The sequence below is a fragment of the Eumetopias jubatus genome, unplaced genomic scaffold, assembly GCF_037043125.1.
Source record: "Eumetopias jubatus isolate StellerSeaLion01/CBP00866 unplaced genomic scaffold, mEumJub1_p1.0 scaffold_2, whole genome shotgun sequence".
In the NCBI taxonomy this organism is placed as follows: Eukaryota; Metazoa; Chordata; class Mammalia; order Carnivora; family Otariidae; genus Eumetopias; species Eumetopias jubatus.
The window spans coordinates 115886794-115906642 of record NW_028274808.1 but is presented as its reverse complement, the minus strand read 5'-3'; the positions used below and the strand labels follow the sequence as shown (position 1 = coordinate 115906642).

Here is a 19849-nt window from a genome sequence, read left to right as displayed (position 1 = left end):
TGCCAGTGGTGACAACAGCCTTTTGAGAGATGAGTCTATCTAGGTGGGAAACATGTTACAGGATGTGTCTGATAAATTCCAAAAATAAAAGCTGTTTTTCCTTTAAAGGAATTTCTTTGGCCTGAGGGCACTGACTTGTGTCCTGCACAGCAGGTGGACTTCTGCAGACAACCCCCCACCCCCTCGTGTCCAGCAGCAGCCTGAGATCAGGTACTCTGCTCACCACCTGCTCTGGAGTGTTCCTGACAGGGCTACCCTTCATGGTTTCCTTTGGCTTTAGAAGAGGGAGAGAGAAAACGTGTCAGGTATTCTCTTGCTCTGGAAAAGTTGTGTTCTCATCCTTACGGTCATACTTAAAAAAGAACCATCTTTTAGATATTCTGTTCTCCTGGGATTGCCCCAGTCAGTGCTTTGAGTTGTTCTGGAACTTTATTAAAGGAGAAATAGGTGAGCCATGTAAATTGGGCTCCTTACTGAGTACTAGAGCGGTGTCTGTGTCCCACCTTTCACCAGAGATTAAATTTTTTCCAGTTCTGCTCTTTACTCTCAGCCCAAAGGGCTGTCTTTTGAACACTTTAGATTCTTCCTATGGGATGAAAGCTTTGGCAGACAAGGGCTTATTTCTGTGGAGCCCAGAAACCCTTTTCTTTTTGCTAGTAATCAGTATATGGCTAAGAATTTTCTCTAATGTGGTTAAGGAAATTTCAGAAACTCCTTTCCAATCCTTTTATTTGCTTCTCTCTGGTCATTTAAAGCTATAATGCATGCGTATGTTCTTCATCTGGAGAGGGAAAGAAGGGGCCGGGGAGGGGGCAGGGGAGAGAGAGAGGCAGGAGACTGCCTCATAAAACCCCATCATTCATCCCCACTCTGTAGTCTCTAAAAATCCACTAGGTTTTGCTTTCAGAGCCTTCAGAGTATTAGGAGAGTTACATATGCACCATTCTCTCCCACTGAACGAAAACCCTGACCAGAGAAACAATTTAAGACAGTGTTATCTTTAATCTTTTAGTCTCACAACAAATGCCAGAATTAGCGTGGGTAATGTTATGGTAGCCACCCTGGAAGAGAAACAGAATTTACAAAACTACCTTTAATAAATAGTGCTTACATTTTGCTACGGTTAACTCGTTGGAAGAAGTCTGGCAGTGGGAGGTGTGTATATAATATTTACTTTTACTTCACTGTGCTTACTCTTAATGCTTTTTGGGTAACAGTATAGTTGACTATTTGGGAAACCTCATTTATGAACACAAGCTATATATCAGTATTATATTCCTAGAGAAAATATATTTAATAGAAAATGGGCCAAAGGGTCTTTTTAAAGAGATTTCCTGCTTATTCGTGTGGCCGATTCTTCTCACGGTCTCCCAGGCCCTCCAGCCACTGGGAAAGAGTACCAGGTCCCTAAGCGCAGTCTAACCCCGTTTTTGTCCAGTTGTCTGCATGCTTCATACCTGCATCTTCTTTTTATTTTTGTTGATGCAGAAGGCTGTAAGAAGCACTGGGCAAGTGATAGTGTTTTGGCGAGTAAAACATTGGCCAATGGAAGGAAACAGTTTAGGAAACAAATCTTTTAAAGACTATATGACCATTCTTTAGTTTATGTTAATTTTGGTCATAATGGCTTTCTGACCTCCACTTTCACCCCCCACCCCCATTCATTCTCCATGCTACAGCCAGAACATTGCACTTGACCTGAAATCTTGCAAAGACTTCCAGCTTCTACCAGAATAAAGCCCAAAATCTCTACAGGGCTTTAATCTGCCCGCATCTGTCTCTAGCTTCATTTGGTGCCCTTCCTCCCTCACCCTGCCTCCCCACCTGTGAGCTCTAGAGCTGGAAGGATGTTTGAGTTCCACACCTTTTCATTCCCTAGGGCACTAGCTCACAGTAATGCATCCTTCCTGTCCCGGTGTGAGCATCACTTCTCAGAGATCTTCGTGCATCTGTCCTCCCCAGGCTAGCTTAGCCAGCCCCCAGGCCCCACCCCCATGCTCACACAGCCTCCTCTGCTTGTCTTTTAAAGCATTCATTACCTGGGGAAATTGTTAGAGGTCTGTCTTCACCTCTAGAAATTAGACTCCATGAAGGCAAGAGTATGTGCATTGCTTTACAAGTTCTTAGCCCAGTGCCTTGTTACCCAGTGGGTTCTGTTTCTTGACTGACTGCATTAAAAAGTGGATAGAATAGAGGGAGGATGGATGGACAGACAGTAGAGGAATTGTATTGTTAGCATTTCTATCCTTTTTTTAATCTCTAAAATTATACCATTCCAAGAATTAATGGCCCAATTACTACACAGTATCAGATATGTGTTTGTTTTTATAAAATAGATATATTGCATATTTAAAGTGACTGTTAGGGCGCCTGGGTGGCTCAGTTGGTTAAGCAACTACCTTCTTCAGCTCAGGTCATGATCCTGGAGTCCCGGGATCGAGTCCCGCATTGGGCTCCCTGCTCGGCAGGGAGTCTGCTTCTCCCTCTGACCCTCTTCCCTCTCATGCTCTCTGTCTCTCATTCTCTCTTTCTCAAATAAATAAAATCTTAAAAAAAAATAAAGTGACTATTAGCTAAAACACAAAGCAGGGAAAATAATTAGAAGAATCATGTACAAGTATCTATCCTGGTTATCTATCTATTTTCAGGCAAGGCTAGTCATTTATTTTACTATTTTCTACATTGATTAAAATAGTTCTCTTGAATCAAAGAATATGTTAAAAATCACTAATATATTTCAATTTCATAGCCTCACATTTAATAACAGGTACCAAGACTCTATTCAAAACTCTCTTTGAGGGGCCCGAGTGGCTCATTCGGTTGGGCGTCTGCCTTCGGCTCAGGTCATGATCCCAGGGTCCTGGGTTGGAACCCCACGTTGGGCTCCCTGCTCAGCAGGGAGTCTGCTTCTCCCTTTGCCCCTCCCCCCCCCAGTGCGTGCGCTTGGTCGCTCTCTCAAATAAATTAAAAAGTTCTCTTTGAGCAATCAAAATACAAACAACAGACATATAGTTGCTATGGGGTAGGTGTCTATATATGTGCTCTCACAGAAGTCTCTTTTCTTTCTATGTTTTAGGTACTTTTTTTCTTCTACAACAGAAATTCTTCTTATGAACAGTCCTAAAAATATACAATTACAAAAGACAAAGCAAACCGAACAAATGGGAAAACATCACTTTCATTTCCAATACTCAGACCACCATTATTAGCATATTGGTGTATTTCTTTTTTTTTTTTTTTAACTGAGGTATAATTGACCTACCGTATTAGTTTCAGGTGTACAACACATGATTTAATATTTGTATGTATGTTGAAATGATAACCACAATAACTCCAGTTAACACCCATCATACTTTGTTACAAAATCTTGTGATGAGAAATTTTAAGATTTATGCCGTTAGCAACTTTAAAATACGCATTGCAGTATTACTAGTTATAGTCACCATGCTGTATATTATATCCCTGTAATTTATTTACTTTATAACAAAGTTTGTAACTTTTGAGCCCCATTTGCCCACCCTTCACCCCTTGCCTCTGGCAGCCAATCTGTTCTCTGTATCTATGAGCTTGTTTCTGTTTTAAAGATTCTACCTGTGAGCCAGACCTTGTAGTATTTTACTCTGACTCGTTTCACTTACCATAATGCCTTCAAGGTCCGTCCATGTTGTCACAAGCGGCGAGATTTCATTCCTTTTTATAGCTGAATAATATTCCTCTGTGCATATACAGACCATATCTTCTTTATCCATTCATTTGTCAGTGGACACTAGGTTGTTTCCAGATCTTCGCTGTTGGAAATAATGTTGCAATGAATACGAGAGTGCTTATATCTTTCTGAATTAGTGTTTTTATTTTCTTCAGATAAATACCCAGAAGTGGAATTGCTGGATCATGTGGCAGTTCTAGTTTTAATTTTTTCAAGGAACTTCCATACTGTTTTCCGTAGTGATTGCACCAACTTGCATTCCCATTAACAATGAACCAGGGTTCCCTTTTCTCCACATCCTTGCCAACACTCGTTGTCTTTTTGATTGCAGCCATCCTAACAGGTGTGAGGTGATACCTCCTCAGGGTTTTGATTTGCATTTCCCTGATGATTGGTGATATTGAGCACCTTTCCATGTACCTGTTGGCCTCTGTATGTCTTCTTCGGAAAAATGATGATTTAGAACTCATTTTTTAATTGGATTTTTTTGCTGTTGAATTGTAGGAGTTCTTTATATATTTTGGGTAGTAACCTCTTATCAGATATGATTTGCAGATATTTTCTATTTAGTAGCTGGCCTTTTCATTTTGGTGATGGTTTCCTTTGCTGTGCAGGTCTTTAGTTTGATATTGTCCTACTTGTTTATTTTTGCTTTTGGAATCATATCCAGAAAATCACTGTCAAGACCAATGTGAAGGAGCTTACTGCCTATATTTTCTTCTAGGAATTTTATGGTTTCAGATCTTACATTCAAGTCTTTAATCCATTTTGAGTTCATTTTTGTGTATTGGGTAAGATAGTGGTCCAGTTTCATTCTTTTGCTTGTGGCCGTCCAGTTTTCCCAACACCATTTCTTGAAGAGACTGCATTTCCCCATTGCATGTTCTTGGCTTCTCTGTGGTAAGTTAATTGACCGTATATGCTTGGGAGGGGGTGGTGTTTTTGTCACTCTTGTTTCTAATCTGTTGTTTTGTTTGCTTGTTTTTCTTGTACATAGTTGAGGCATACTGCTTGAATGACTTTTTCCCACTACTTATTTTGCTTAGTATTTTCACATAAACCATAAAATATGCCAGGGAGTGGGGTGGTGAACCTTCTCTTGACACTTCAGTGGAACACTCTTAGCAATCCATAGCAGTGTGTGAGAGGAGTGTGAGAAAGGAGAAATAGTTGAGCAATTTGGCAGAGTTACAGAGTAGAGTACACAGAATTGTAAGAACTAATAGCTGCTGAGCATGTCAGGCTTCTAAATTCCTTGGAATGTTTCCCCATGACCTGGAGTGAAGGTGTGCTTGATCAACTGCCGCTGAAGTTAGTATTTTAGGCACTTGGTTTCCAAGAAGTATTAATGAAACATCTGGCACTTTGCAAGTTGTTAGATGACTAATTCTTTGAGTTGCTGTTTTCCAAGTGTGTGATCTCCTCCCTTCCTTTCTCTTCAACTTCATCCCACATCACTTTCCCCATTTCTCAGCATCTTTCCTATAGGCACCATGAATGCCTTTCTGTAAATGTTCTGAGCACCTTCTTTGTAATTGCTGTCTGAAACACTCCCTCTTCCCCCACCCCCCCAACACTTTGCTTTTTGCTTGGAAGTTTCCACATTCTTTCTCTCTTGGTCTAAATGGTGCTTCCTTAGAGGTTCCCCTTGATCTCCCTTTATGACCAGTTTATTATTGTGAGCGGAAGTCACCTTCATTATATTCATGCATGCAATGAATTGTTTAAGAACACTTCTAATAAGATGTTTCTAAGAAGGAGTTTGCAAGCTGTGTTCACACAGTGTTATATCAGTAATGGAAGTGATACCCACTAAATAAGCATAAAGTATTTAAGTACATTTGTAATACAGAGGTTTCTAAGAACACATCCTGCAAGCACCATAGAGAACAGTGTTAGGTAGGTGGAAACTGCACCCATTCTAGGAAGAATGAAGTGATGAATTCACTTATAACATAGATGTTTCTAAGACAGCTACTTGCAAGCGCCCTATGACGAGTGTTATATTAGTGACTGGAAGTTCTCCACATGTTGTAATATATGTATTATAGGGTTAAGATCACCTGTAATAAGGATGCTTCTAAGAACAACAACAAACAAAAAACAGGCCCTTTGTGCCAGGAAACCTTTGTACAATCCTCCCTCTCTACACCAAGACTCTATTTACCATGTAACAGTCCTTCAGCTAGAAAAAAAGGGGGCTGACAAACTGCCATAATGTAGTACCATCCTATGGTACTGTAAGATTTGAGCTCTTCCAATCCAGAGATAATTTGTTTAAGTTACAAGAGAACAAAAAAATGATCGTTCTATAGAATTCTTTGAACTTTATGTCATGAGAAATGAAGGATGTTTGCCTACAACTTTGTAATATTTCTAGTAAATAAGAGGCAATCTCCCTCTTAGAGTCCTAAAGGAAGAAAGGAAAGCTATAAATGCATTGCCATGAGTCATTTGGGTGTACAAGAAGGTAGCCAGTTACCTCACCCCCTAGGGCTCCTGTGACGGCAGTGGGTCCCTAAAGCTTGTCTACTGACCAGCTTCTCTTCTCCCATCCCTTTCAGGCTGGGTATATGTGAGTGTATGTATGTGTGGGGGAAGGGGGGAATGAGTTTTCACTGTTTGGACTTTTCAAACAAAAAGGGAAAAACTTTAAAAGTAGTAAGCTAAAAAAAAATCAGTGCAAATATGGGATTGTTAATTTAAAAAAAATCTTGCTAAAAATAATAGGAATAGTGTTGAAAACCCTCTGACTAATATCTGTTCCTTGGCATTCGACTTCTTTTACTCCCTGCCTTATAAAAATATAGTTAATGAGGTTCTGGCAAAGAGAAGGGAGTAGCCCTGGTCTTTGGTCAGGAATTCCCCTTCACAGATATTCCCACATACCCCTCACCCTCCAACCCAGTTACTCTTCAGGACATCGTCTGGTGTTTTTCCTTCGCAGCCCTCATCAACATTTAGAATTGTAGTGTGGATTTATGTTTAGTGTGGTTTAATGTTTGCCTCTCTAGTTCGAATGCAAGCTCCCAGAAGGTCAGGTCCTAGTTGGTCTTGTTCACCCCGTTAGCGGTCTCCCTGGCCTGCCATGGTACTTGGCATATGGGGAGTAAATATACATTGAATAACTAATGCTTTAAATGACTTTTAAAAGGTAGACTCTTAAGCTCTGTCCCAGTTGGTTCATTTGAGGAAAAGGATTGACAAAATGAGTTTCTGGTAAGATTTTCACATCCATGCAGTAAACACTTATTGAGGGTCTGTCACCAGGTCAAACCTTGGAAATGTCCCATGAATAAGTCACGGTCGATGCCCTCCAGGACCTCGGAAACTAGCAGAGGCACACACACACGTATGTGAATAGCTGCAGTTCTCTACAGAACAGTGTAATAGAGAGGTGTGCACATGAGCCTTTGGAGAGTACAAGGAGGAAGGATTTAATTCACCTGGGGCGTGAAAGTTTTCAGCCAGGCATGATATTTACACTGGGGAAGACGGGAAGAAAAAGAAGGAAATAGGGGAAGTTTGGCAGGTTAATTAGTAGGAACAAGAGGATCCCAAGCTGGGGGTGGGGCCGGAGATGTGAAAATGAATGCCATGGTTTGGACAGTATTTGTATGTTTTAGGCGCTGGGTTGTGAATGCTGCACCAGGGAGTTGGGATTTGATCTTTAAGCAGCCAGGGAACCCAGCTGTGGTAAGAATTGTAGATGGAGTGCAGCAGTGGGCAGCCTTCACTGGAGGGGAGTTGATGCTGTGGTTAGAAAGTCAAAACCATTCACTGCAGTTGCAGGCATTTTCCATTAAAACCACCTTCATTTAGAGTTCATAATGTATCTTTCATAGAAACAAATTCTAGAATTTGACAGAGGTGAATATTTTGCTAGAAATTGGTAGCTTTTTTAAAATGTATTTTCCAGGCAAAGACTTTTTAATGTATTTTTATGTTGAATTTTAGAAACTTTTGGAAAACATTTTCAAAAATTGTACTCAGATAAATGTTAAAGTCCCTATAGAATAAACATCACAGTGACATGTAATGAAATATTTTGGATTCTTTCAGATGCGTGAAATGCCTAGGTCTTCTCCTGCTATGCCCTGGTTAAGGCAGGCGTCTTTATCAATACCTCACCCAAACTAGACCAAACCTCTCTCTCTTGCAGTTCCACGGCAGCCTTCAAACGACTTGTTTGAAATATTTGAAATTGAAAGGGGAGTCAGTGCAGATGATGAAGCAAAAGATGATCCAGGTAGATCCTTACATTTTTAGCATGTTATGACATTTTATTGTTTCCTTCCATTTCCTGAAAATGACTTTTAAATTGTAGATTGTTTAGTTACATCTGGGAAAAGTGTACTTTTTTTTTTTTAACAGCTTGGTTTCCTCTGTAGTTATACAGTTGTTGAGTGAAAATAATTACATATCATCTTTTTAAAAAAATATTAAAGCAGCACTTAAACTATGAAGAGGAAATCCTATTTTGTAAGTGATGATATAACAAGATCATAATTTGGCCACATTGTTGTGTTCTATTTTTACAGCTGAACACACATGCACGATTTTTCTAAGGAAGGATTCATGTGCTCTTCCTTTGATCTCATGGAGGGAAGTTCTGGTCGGATAGTTAAATGTGGCTAGAAGAGTACACGTGTACAGATCGATAACCCTAGTTCACAAATTTGTTTTTACAAATTGTGCCATTGTGGTCTACTCCAATCTTTCTGGTCGTTTTCTTGTAGGTGTCCTGATACACAGTTGTAATTTTGACCATGGGCTTTGTGGATGGATCAGGGAAAAAGACAGTGACTTGCACTGGGAACCAGTGAGAGATCCAACAGGTAAAACCAGTTAATCTGTATCAATTTGATCCTGTCTGGGGACCCTGGTTTTAACAACCAAGAATACTGTAACATATCTCTGTTTACCCTCTTTATTCAGTAAAGAAAGATCTCGTCCAGCATTACATATTGCATATTTTTTAAGTGAACTAGTCAGCAATAAACTAGAATTATATTATGGGAAGACAAGTAGTTCATTAAAAGACCATCTAGTTTCTCTCAAAGAGCTTGGTAAGTAAAACCTTTAGATTCATTCTAACATAGAATTTCCAAGTTATTTGTTGTGCCCCATTCCCAGGCATGAGAGAAATAATATAACACCAGCCCTGGTTGTCATCCCCAGTTGTTTTCTCAACTTTGTCCTTTTATAAAAAGTTGTGACACATTGCAGAAAGAGACACTGGACGTTTCTGTGAAGTTTTGAATATTTCTCTGGAAAAAATTTTCCACCTAACTTAGATGCTGAAGAAATTAGTTCTAAATTACCACCATTTATTCCACAGGAGAATGTTATTAGAGAGGTAGATTGACATAGTGCCTTGGAAAATTAAGACTTTTAATGTTTCAGTGCTTACAAGATGTTTTGTCATCTTGTTTCAGAAAGCAAAGTTACACGTTGTTCTTGGTTTTTTCCCTCCCCACAGTAATTAAATCTTTTATGGGTGGGGCCAAGTTAATGGGAGGGTAAGGAGTTAAATTTGTTTTCTTCCTTTTATACTCCTGGTTCTAGACTTAAGAATGAAAGATACAAGACATGAAGAAAAAGTGTGTTTTTTATTTTAAAAGCCTAGTTCTTGAATAGCATAGAGCACAAAACATAGAAAAGTTAACTTGAGGGAAGATATGCTCTGTTAACCAACTGAGCCACCCAGGCGCCCAAGATATGCTCTGTTAAACCAGTTCTTAAACCTCAGTGTGCATACAGATCAGCTAGGAGCCTTGTTAAAATGTAGATTTTGTTGTATGCCTAAATGCTCCTTGGAGATACCTATGGTATTAGTCCTTGTTGCACATTGTGAGTACAGAATTATTTAAAAAAATTAGCCCAAAAATATATTCATTAGATCCCCCTAAGGTGGAAATAGAACAGATTTTTAAAAACGAAAATTTGAGGACACCTGGGTGGCTCAGTCAGTTAAGTGTCTGACTCTGGATTTTGGCTCATTTATGGTCTCGGGGTCCTGGGATCGAGCCCCATGTCGGACTCCCCACTCAGAGGGGAGTCTGCTTGTCTCCCTCTCCCTCTGCCCCTCCCCCTACTCATGCACACACATCCTCTCTGAAATCTAAAAAAAAAAAATGAAAATTTGAGGTAACCTTTTAAAAATATGAATACTCAGTAAGTTCAAATGGGTTTTTAGTTTCTCTTAGATACAAAATAAATTTTAGTGGCCCCCCCCCATACACACAGTGAGGTTCCTCTCATTTAAGGTTGACTCTGAGCAGGACATTATTAATGTCACAGATATCTGTGGATAAGAGAGAAACCATTTATTTAATATCTACAGTAGTCCTGACTCATTCATCATCCTGTTGGTTCCGTTTAATCCTCTCACCCACCCTGTGACGCAGGTAATATTGCTTATGTTTCACAAAGGCAATAATGAGGCCCAGAGGTTGTATATATTTCCTAAGGCCACAAAGCTAAAGAATAGACTTCATATCTAGGCCTCCCTGTACTTCGTGTGGCCTCCCCCCTACACTTGTGTGTGTGCACTATCTGCTTAGCAGATCTCAGGCCTGTAGGTTTGACTGACCCCTGACCTGAAGTCATCGGCTACAGGGTGGAGCATCTTTGACAGTCACGTAGGATAGAATAGTGAACGTTGTTTATGGTCCTGATAAATAACTCTTTCAAGTAAGGTACATTGGTGAGAGTTATTCATGCTAAACTCAGAGGACTTCATTATACTTCCATAGAGGCATCCAATGTACAAAATCCATGTAAAATTCTTGATTTTTAAAATTTCTGTATTCTATTGTAGAACCAGTTTTGTATTTTAACACTTTTTACTATTCATCACATATGTAAATGTTTTAAATTTGTGGTGATCCAAATTCCACTTGCCCTCTGCTAGAAAGAAATGATTGGAAATTAGAATGATAGACAAAAAAATGTGAAACAGTCATTTGGCAATGATAGAACAAATTGAAAGGAAGTGGTGGCTGTTTGTGTGACTGGGTAGCTCTTGATGATTGTCTCTGGCCCCTACGGGGGGCCATTCTTTCTCTGCTTTTGTCCCTTCCCCTCTTCCCTTCTGCACATAGCTAGGATGCAAGAGGAGGTTACTCAAATGAGAGGGGTGAAAGCCTTGAGCATTTTAGCAAGTAATTATTAAATCAGTTTGAGTGAAACCTGTGTCATCACTGTCAAAAAGTTGGGTCATTTCCATAGAGGTAGGATATTTTTCCCCAGAATGGCAAATCCACTTTGGTGGGTTCTTTCTAGTCTGAGAAGAACAGAGATAATTGTAGGTCACTTCTAAGAACACGACCTAGATGGAAAGGTATCTCAAAGCCTGTGGGAAAACAAGTAAAGAAACCAGAATGTTCAGCTCGGAAAAGAAATAATGGAGCAAGACTGCTTTTCAAATATTTGACCAACAACATCTACCACAGTTATTCTGGAACCACAAGGGGATGAGAAATCAGATCAGTAGGTAAAAGCTACAGGGAGATCAATTTTGGTTCACTCTCCGCAAGAACTTGCCAATCGTCAGAGCTGTCTAAAAAGAGAACAGGATGACTTGGAAATAGGGAGCTCTCCATTGGTGGAGGCGTTTGGGTGACATGTAGCAAGATGTTGTTTTGAGCATTGGGTAAATGTTGGATTAGAAAATCTGCTACACCTCCTCTGAGAGCCTCTGGCTCAGAATGGAATGCTCCCAGGTCTTCCCAAAGAGATTGCTGAAGCAGCCGGGCTCTAGCTTGGGAAGCGGATGGGAAGACCAAAGGATGGCAGAGGGGGAAGATGGGGTAGGAGTGCATGGCATATGTCAGGCTGGAATTGCGGAGGAGCTTTTTAGAATATGTTGGGGAATTCTAACCAGGTACCGATGGAAAAATACTAATAAGGCTTATTATGAAAAATGCCTGTTTTTCTTCTAGGAAGTTCAGGGATGTGAGTGTGTATATATCCCATGCTAAGACTAGAGAAGAATATAACCAATTTAATTATTTGTGTATTATCTAATTACCAAGTTTTTTTTTCTGTCTAGACTGTACCATTTGCAAAGGAACATAGGTTTGGATTTCCACAATTATGACTGATTTTTAATGTGCATTTCTTATGCAGATCTTCTCATGCTAATAAAACTTTGAGAGACACCTGCAAAGTACATTCGTTTGCTAGCTGCTTTCTTGGTGCTCATTAGGTTTTATCCCATTCGGTCTTGAACTTCATTGTGAGATAGTGAAATTAATACTTGCCTCTAAGAGATGGAAGATTGTGCTGCTGACAGATGTGGTGATGCCCTGAAGACACACCCTTCTGTAAATGTCAAGGCTGGACCCCGGGGGGCCCTTTTCCTGAAATGCTGATCTCTGGGGATCAGGGTTAAAGGAAACTGACTCAGTTCTGTGTCTGCTAGTGATAGCTGCAAGGTATTCACTTTAAAATATATAGGGACCAAGCCAGCTTGTACATGCAAGTATGTCTATTGCAGCATTAAACATTATTTTGAAATAGACATAAATAGAAAAATCAACAGTGAAAATAAAGGCTTCCGCCCCCAGCCCTGGCTCCTAGTCACCCTCCCCAGATGCATCCAGTTTCTTGGTTATCTTTCCAGAGATATATTTTTCTACACAACAGCCCCCTGCCCTGTACCTTGCTTTTGTCACTTAAAGATTATATCTTAAAGAGTTAATACACACGTGGACTTTGAAGCCAGAAGGCTTGGGCTGAAACCTAGAGCTACCACGCGCTAGCTTTGACCTTGAGGAGGGTATTGAAATGGAGAGAATAGTGTCTATTAAATGTATGTAAAGCATTGAAAGCAGTGCCTGGCCCACAGTTACCATTAAAATAGTATTAGCCATTGTTGTTGGAGCTTGTCCTGCATCAGTGCCTACAGAACAACCTTACTGTTCTTTATGGCTGTTACTCTGTTCCTTTTTAGATGTACCACATTGTGTTTAACCCACCATCCACTGAGGCACATTTCAGCAGAATGGTGCTGCAGTGAATAGCCTTGTACATGTATCATTTCGTATCTGCTTGAACGTAGGATAAATTCCTGGATGTGGAATTGCTAGGTCAAAGGAAATGGGAGTTTTGAATTTGATAGTTTTCTCAACTGACCTTCCTAAGAGTTGTAGCAATTTATGCTCTCACCAGTAATATTTAAGAACCATCCCCAACAGATCTTATTAAACTATTTTTTTATCCTTGCTAAGCTTATAGGTGAAAAGGCATCGCCTTTTAATTTTGATTTTCTCTTATATGAAAAGATGGCCAGCTTTTCACAGTATTTAAGTAATCTTTTTCTATGGTGCCCTTTATTTTGTGTATTTTTATTACTGATTTTTGTTATTGATTTGTACGGTTTATTTAAAAAGGGAATTTAGTCCTTTTCATGTTTTGCAACTTTTTTTTGCTTGTCTCACTGTTTTATGGTACTTTTTTCTTAAAAAGGTGAAAATTTGGGGGGCACTTGTGATGAGCACTGGGTCTTATATGTAAGCGATGAATCACTCAGCTCTATTCCTGAAACTAATATTACGTTGTATGTTACCTAACTGGAATTTAAATAAAAACTTGAAATTACAAAAGAAAAGTAAAATTAAAAAGTGAAAATTTGGAAATAAGAAATTGGCTGAATTATTAATGGCATACTTGGAGCTATGAAAAATGGCTGATATATTTAATGAAAACAAGTTATTACACTGCAAATGTTCATATTCATGTGCATTAGTGTTCATGTATTTGCATAGGAGAAGTTCAGAAGTTAAAATGTTAGTAATTATCTCTGGTTTTGGGGATCATGACATACTTAAATTTTCTTTATGCTTTTCTATTTCTTTTTTCCTGCAGTGGACATTACTGTATTACTTCCCCTTAAAAAACAAAAAATTAAGCTCCTTGCATTTGAGAGGTAAATACCAGCAAACCATAATGATCTTAGTTCTACCTGGGCTGGTTTCTCAGCTAGGCCAAAAGGTGTAAGAAAAAAAAAAAATCACTGCAAACCTCCCCCTCATTTTTATGACCACACAGTTAATAGGTAAAGTAATGGACATTATGTTGTTCTCTTCGTAAATTGAAATTGTAAAGGCACAAACCAGTACAGAGTTAAAAATAAATACATTTAAATTTTATCACCTAACTTTCTGGCAAGTTTTGGGGTTTTGTTGTTGTTGTTGTTTTGTTTGTAAAAAAATAATGCTCTAAAAACAAAAACCAAAAACTAGATATTATGATGCTTTAAACTGAAACCATGGAAATATTTAATGTAATTTTATATTTAAACCAGTATTTTGGAATCTGAAATAAAATTTTTATTTTATTTAATAGGTACCTTGTTTGGGGTACTAGATCAGTTTTTCCTCTTAGCTACTATTCCACCCACGTACCATTTCCTTCTATTAAAAAGGGAGAGAATTCTTTACGGTAAAACAAAAACCTGGTGCCCACAGAGCAGCCCCATAGAGAAAGAGCAGTTATAGCCTCATCCATCATGATTTACATTTTAGTTTAAATACCTATGCAACAGGACTATTTGGCTCTTATTAGGATGCCTCGGTTTGTTAGGCTGTCTACAGGCCGTGTCTGGCAGAGTGATATTAGTGTACGTTCCACAGGGTTTCAAGGTAATCCTTGTTTTCTTAAAACTTTCAGGTTTAATAACCTGGTTGTAATAACCTTATATCTTAGTTAAGACTAAGATATCTTAGTCTTAACCCAAATACCTGTGATGATTCAAAGCTGACTTATAGGGAGACATTTAAGCCCCATCTAAATGTTTTGGCCCAAAATATTGTTTTGATGAATTTGACGGGGCACAGGGTAGGGAAGAGGATGAATTGTGTGTGTGTTTTTGGTGGTGAGTCAAGTACATGCTTCAAGGACCTGTTGCCGTGCAGGGCTTTTTGCCATATTCTTAGAACATCTTTTATTCAACAAATGACATCAAAGCCCTACATAGGCTAGGATATAAAATGGGGTGGTTTGGGGGAAAGGTTGGTTCTGACATCAACAAGTTTACGGTCTCCTGGGGGACAGAAACCCGTCAACCCATGATTCCAGTCTGAGAGCAGCAAGGGCTGAATAGGGGGTCAGGCTGTTCTGAGCTCAAAACATTACCCTGCCCCTCACTGGCAGAGCGGTATCTTGGGTGCCTTCACCTCTCCCAAGTCTTTGCTTCTGCAGCTGCAAAACAAGCCGAACGAGTGTTCCCTTCAAAGACTAAAGATGCTCCCAGTAGAGAGGCTAATGAGCCTAGCACAGGCGGACTATACACAAATCACCGATTTGGTCCTTTGAATACTCAGAGGGTACTCAGTGGAGAAGTCACTTGAAGAATAGGACACCCCCCAAATGATCGTGTCTTACGCAGAGCAAGCATAAGAAAGGAAGGATGGTGTATCTCTTAACTGAGAAATAAGTAGCATTTCTACCAAAACAGTTACAGGTGTTCAACATTCCAACCACGTATTTCTTAGGGATGATTCAGTGCTGAAACAGTGTTGTTTTTCAGTTGGCTGTAGTAAGACAGCTGGGGGGAATGTCATTTGCACATGGACTGAGTTTCAAAATACTACTTGCAACTTTCCCTCTCTTGAGAAGGGGCAACCCCCACTTCACTGCTGCTTAAGCTACCCCCAACTCCCACTTCTCAGTGACCGTGGTGGTTACTCTAACAATAGGGGAAAGCAAACCCTGCAGCCCTAGGGATCTGAGGACATCGTCAAAGTGACCTGTCCAAAGTGCAAGTTTTCTTTAATGTTTTGTGTACATGTATATGTAATAAAAATTTATATATTAATTATATATAATGTAGATTTGTTTTGATGTAAAAGTGTCTTAAACTGCTTACCTACAAATAAAATTGATGCTCCAGAAAGATGTAGAGGTTTCCAGAACACCTCTGCATCTTCTTGGGGCTAGGAGTACTCCAGTGTGAGAAACATGGCAAACTGACCTTTCCAAAGGACGCTTCTTGCTTTAGAGATTAAAAAAAAAAGAGAGAGAGAGAGAAGAAAGAACAAACCTATCTAGTGCCCTTTTGATTACCATCTGCTCTACTGCCTGGGGGTTAATTATCCACATAGAAAATTCTCCCTGGCAACTTCGAGTCAACCAGCCAGCCAGTTTGACAACATAATCATACATTGGTGAGGATGGTGAGCTTGTGTCTGCCTGTGTATGTCTGATCATATTCAACAGGAAATGGTCATAGTGTTAGGATCACTCATTGTGTCCTGGGCATAATTCGCACTCTCCATGAGCCAAGTATTTTCTGTAAACACAAAGCACAGAATTTAAGGGAGGCCTAGAAATAAGACCTATTTTTCTCCCCAAATCTGGAATTCTGTACAAATGACTATCCCAGGTTGCAGTTTATTCAAAGTAAACCTGCCATCCATGCTTTTGGTGCTAGACAGGGATGTCGGCACGTACACACACAGCCCTGCTTTTCCCATTCCAGGTGGACAGTATCTGACAGTGTCGGGAGCCAAAGGCCCAGGGGGAAAAGCTGCTCGCTTGGTGCTACCTCTCGGCCACCTCATGCATTCAGGGGACCTGTGCCTGTCGTTCAGGCACAAGGTGACGGGGCTGCACTCCGGCGCGCTCCAGGTGTTTGTGAGAAAACACAGTGCCCACGGAGCAGCCCTGTGGGGAAGAAATGGTGGCCATGGCTGGAGGCACACACAGATCACCTTGCAAGGGGCTGACGTCAAGAGCGTAAGTAGAACTGCAAAGGGGGCAGAGCCTGGGAAGTTTTCCTTTCATAGGAGAACTCTGGGATCTGAATCTGAAGAAGCCTTGTTCTCTTCATGCATTCAGGCACAAAGGTTTGTGTTTTTCTGGGTATGAGAACTCTGTTCTTTGCCTCTTCCTGTAATCCCTTTTTGCTGCTGCTTACATTCTTCACTGCAACCACCACCACTCTCCCCCAGTGCTGGTGAAAAGTCCCTATTTTTAATGGGAAAAAAAAAATCAGGAATTAAAAAAGAAAAAGGTAACAACTTGAAAGGGTAGAGATGGTGAGCTTAACTGTACCCGCTTTTCCTTTTTCTGCAACGCCTTTACTTTTCAGAGTTACCCTGTTTTGTTTTTGTTTTTTTTTTTTGAAATATTTCTTTAAAGTCTAATTTTGCCTCAGAGATCGTAGTTAAGCAGCCTTGGGTGGAAACCGAGAACAATATGCTTGGGAAGTCCTATTCAGGACAGGATGTGGGAAAGCTTTGATTGAATATATAAATTTTATCTTAAGTAATCAAGTCATAGGTAGCAATAAAATGATCTGTAGCATCCCACCAAAATAATGTATTTGGGAAAGCATATTTATGTTCATATTTATAAAACTTGCTATTAGGAGATCCTGCATTTATGACTATAGGTGTGGTTTCTAGAAACTACGTTAAGAGGGATAGACTCCATTAATACAGCTTTTATCTTAGATTTGTTTCACCCTTTGAAAAAAATATGTGGAATAATAAAGTCATTTCAAATTACAGCATAGAAAGGTTTCTGTTTTTAAAAGAGCAAGGATGCTCTAAAGAAGAAGATAAAAATACAAGAAAGTGTTTATACTTTACATAAGTAACAACATAACAACACTGTGATTGGATTGTGGTGTCCGGTTCAAATCCATTTTAGGCAACAAAGCTAGCTTAACCCAAGCAAATGTCTAGGATAGGCTGCGTGATTATGATCTTCCACATCTTCAGCTCTTATTCCTACATCTTTATGTTCCATCTTTTTTTTTTTTTTTTTTTACTTCTAACCTTGGTAATCTTTGGCAAAGTGTCCACTTCATAAGCATTCCTAAATTGAAGTAGTCTGTCGTTCAGAATTGCTTTTTTTAAAGAGTAACTGCTTCTGAGTGATGTGGTCTGATTAATAGTTTACTGATGATTTGAGTTTCTACCAAAAGGCAAGCCTCAGGTGACACTGGTTATGTTCTAGTCTTTCCTTCTGTTGAGTAAGTTCACTATTTGGTTTGGGGGAAAGTTTGCCTTCATTTTGCGAAACGAGTGGGCATTGGGAAGGGGCAGAGGAGGCTTGACTGGTGTGTGCGTTCTCTCCCCAGGTTATCTTCAGAGGTGAAAAAAGGCGTGGCCACACTGGGGAGATTGGATTGGATGATGTGAGCCTGAGAAAAGGCCATTGCTCTGAAGAACGCGAGCAACTTCCGAACTAGCAATGAATTCCCCTGTTGCTCTCTTCTTTTTCCAATCTTCACCTCCTGTCCTCTCCTCCCTCTTATCAGGCCTAGGAGAAGAATGGGTCAGTGGGTCAGGAGAAAGTGGTGGGTGACCCACACCGCGTGGCCTGCTTTTGTGCAATTCCAATGAACAGTGACACCCTCCTTGAAATACAAGGGGCGCCTGTGGGCGCATCCAAGCCAGCTTTGGGTGTTACCTTCCAGGCTACAGCTCTTTTAGGAAGGCCTTGGGCGCATGTGTCATCCTTCGTCCTGGTTACGAGGTGTTCCTAGTAGCAAATTATGGGAGAAGTTTTCAAAAGAAATGCGTGCAAATGGCCATTCTGTTATCTGTTCAGTGTTGTACCATGAGTAGTATTGACTTTCCCTAAGCTATGTTGTACAATGTGCTTGTGAAATTGGTTTCTCCCCTTCACTTGTTAGCTCTGGCCTGACCTGAACTCTGACTTTTACTGCCATTCACTTTATAAAAGAAGGGTGTGTAACATATCAAGATGCATTTATTCTCATTATCTGTATTTTTCTTTTAAAGACAATTATGTAGGGTGGGCACGTAATCCCTCGTTAGTAGTGTGTTTTGTGTAAATGTGCTATTGATATTAAGTAGTTACGTGTTCCTAATATTTACAGACTCTAGTTGCAAGGGAAAAGGCAGCTTGGGATCTCTTGAATTAAAAACTACCCAGTGAAATGTCATCCAGTGCCATGACTTTATTTTGGCAGCAAGAGAAAATCGGAAGAGATGTCAGGTGTGGTAGTGGAGGGATGAAGTTTTTCACGGCCTTGAGTCTGATCACTGTAAAGGATAGTGAACCATTCAGGTAGACAGGAAGCTGCAGTTACCATATAAAACCCTCACCGTTTCAGGTTATACTTTAAAACCAACAGTTTTTACAGTAACATGGCTCTCTCTGGTAATCCTTAAAAAGCTCTGTAAAAGCTCTGGTTGTTTCAGAGAAAAGATTCTGTTTCTGGAAGGGCGAGGGGAAGCATGGGGGAAGGTCTGTTGAAACAGATTTTTCATACTAATTTTTAAGTCCAGATATACATTTAGGCAGGTCTAGCTCATAACTGTGTGCTGTCTTGTCAGAACGGGATTGGAAACAAGTCCTGTGCTTGGAGGCATTTTGTTGGATTCACACACACGTCAGAGCAAGAGGACAAGATTGGAATTCTAGGATCTAGGAACCCCTAACTATATTTCCTCCCTGGATATTTTACTTTCATATTAAAAAATACACGACTTTTATAAGGCAACTTACTCCTGAGGCTTTTCTTCATTTCTGATTAATCAAATTATTTTCGGCTGTTTTTGCCAGGAATCACAAAGATGATTAAAGGGTTGGAAAAAAAGCTCTATGATGAAAAAGTAAAGGAACTGGGATTATCCAGCATGGCGAAGAGAAGACTGAGGGGCAAACCATTGCTGGTTTTCCAGTGTATGGATGGTTGGTACGGAGAGGATGGTGACCAGCTCTTCTCTGTATGTGCTAAGAATAGAACAAGAGGAAACAGGCTTAGACTGGAGTGCGAGGGGGCATTTCCTGGCAGGGACAATTGTTAAATTAGAATCCTTCGTTTAAGAAAAAAAGTGAATCTCCCTCTCCCTCTTCTCTCTCTTTTTGAGGCTTTTAAAAAATTAGATGAAAATCTGTCTATTTAAGATCGTTAAAGATGTTCTTATGTCAAGGTAGAGTAACAGAATCTTCTGAAAGATGTTTTGATCCTATTACTATGTAACGAAAATCTTCAGAACAGAGTCATTTGGACGAGGCCAGGGTCTTATTTAGGCATTTACCTCTTGGCCCCTAATGGAGGAGAATCAAAAGGGGAAAAGCCCACCAAGTGCAGAGCTCACTAAAAGACCTCTCTATGGCAAACCTAGCAGGATTAAAACAGGAAGAAAAAAAAAA

The 19849-nt window shown here is 39.9% G+C and overlaps 1 protein-coding gene across 1 annotated transcript in view; it reads left to right on the top strand.

Moving 5' to 3' along the window:
* NPNT (nephronectin) overlaps window positions 1–19500 on the top strand; it is a 77801-nt gene extending 58301 nt beyond the window's left edge. The window contains exons 11-15 of the mRNA XM_088020091.1: window positions 7869–7955; window positions 8446–8544; window positions 16194–16450; window positions 17802–17892; window positions 19256–19500. Of these exons, the coding sequence (XP_087876217.1) occupies window positions 7869–7955; window positions 8446–8544; window positions 16194–16450; window positions 17802–17892; window positions 19256–19500 (779 nt within the window). The remainder of the gene's footprint in view (window positions 1–7868; window positions 7956–8445; window positions 8545–16193; window positions 16451–17801; window positions 17893–19255) is intronic.
* Window positions 19501–19849: the final 349 nt, after the last annotated feature.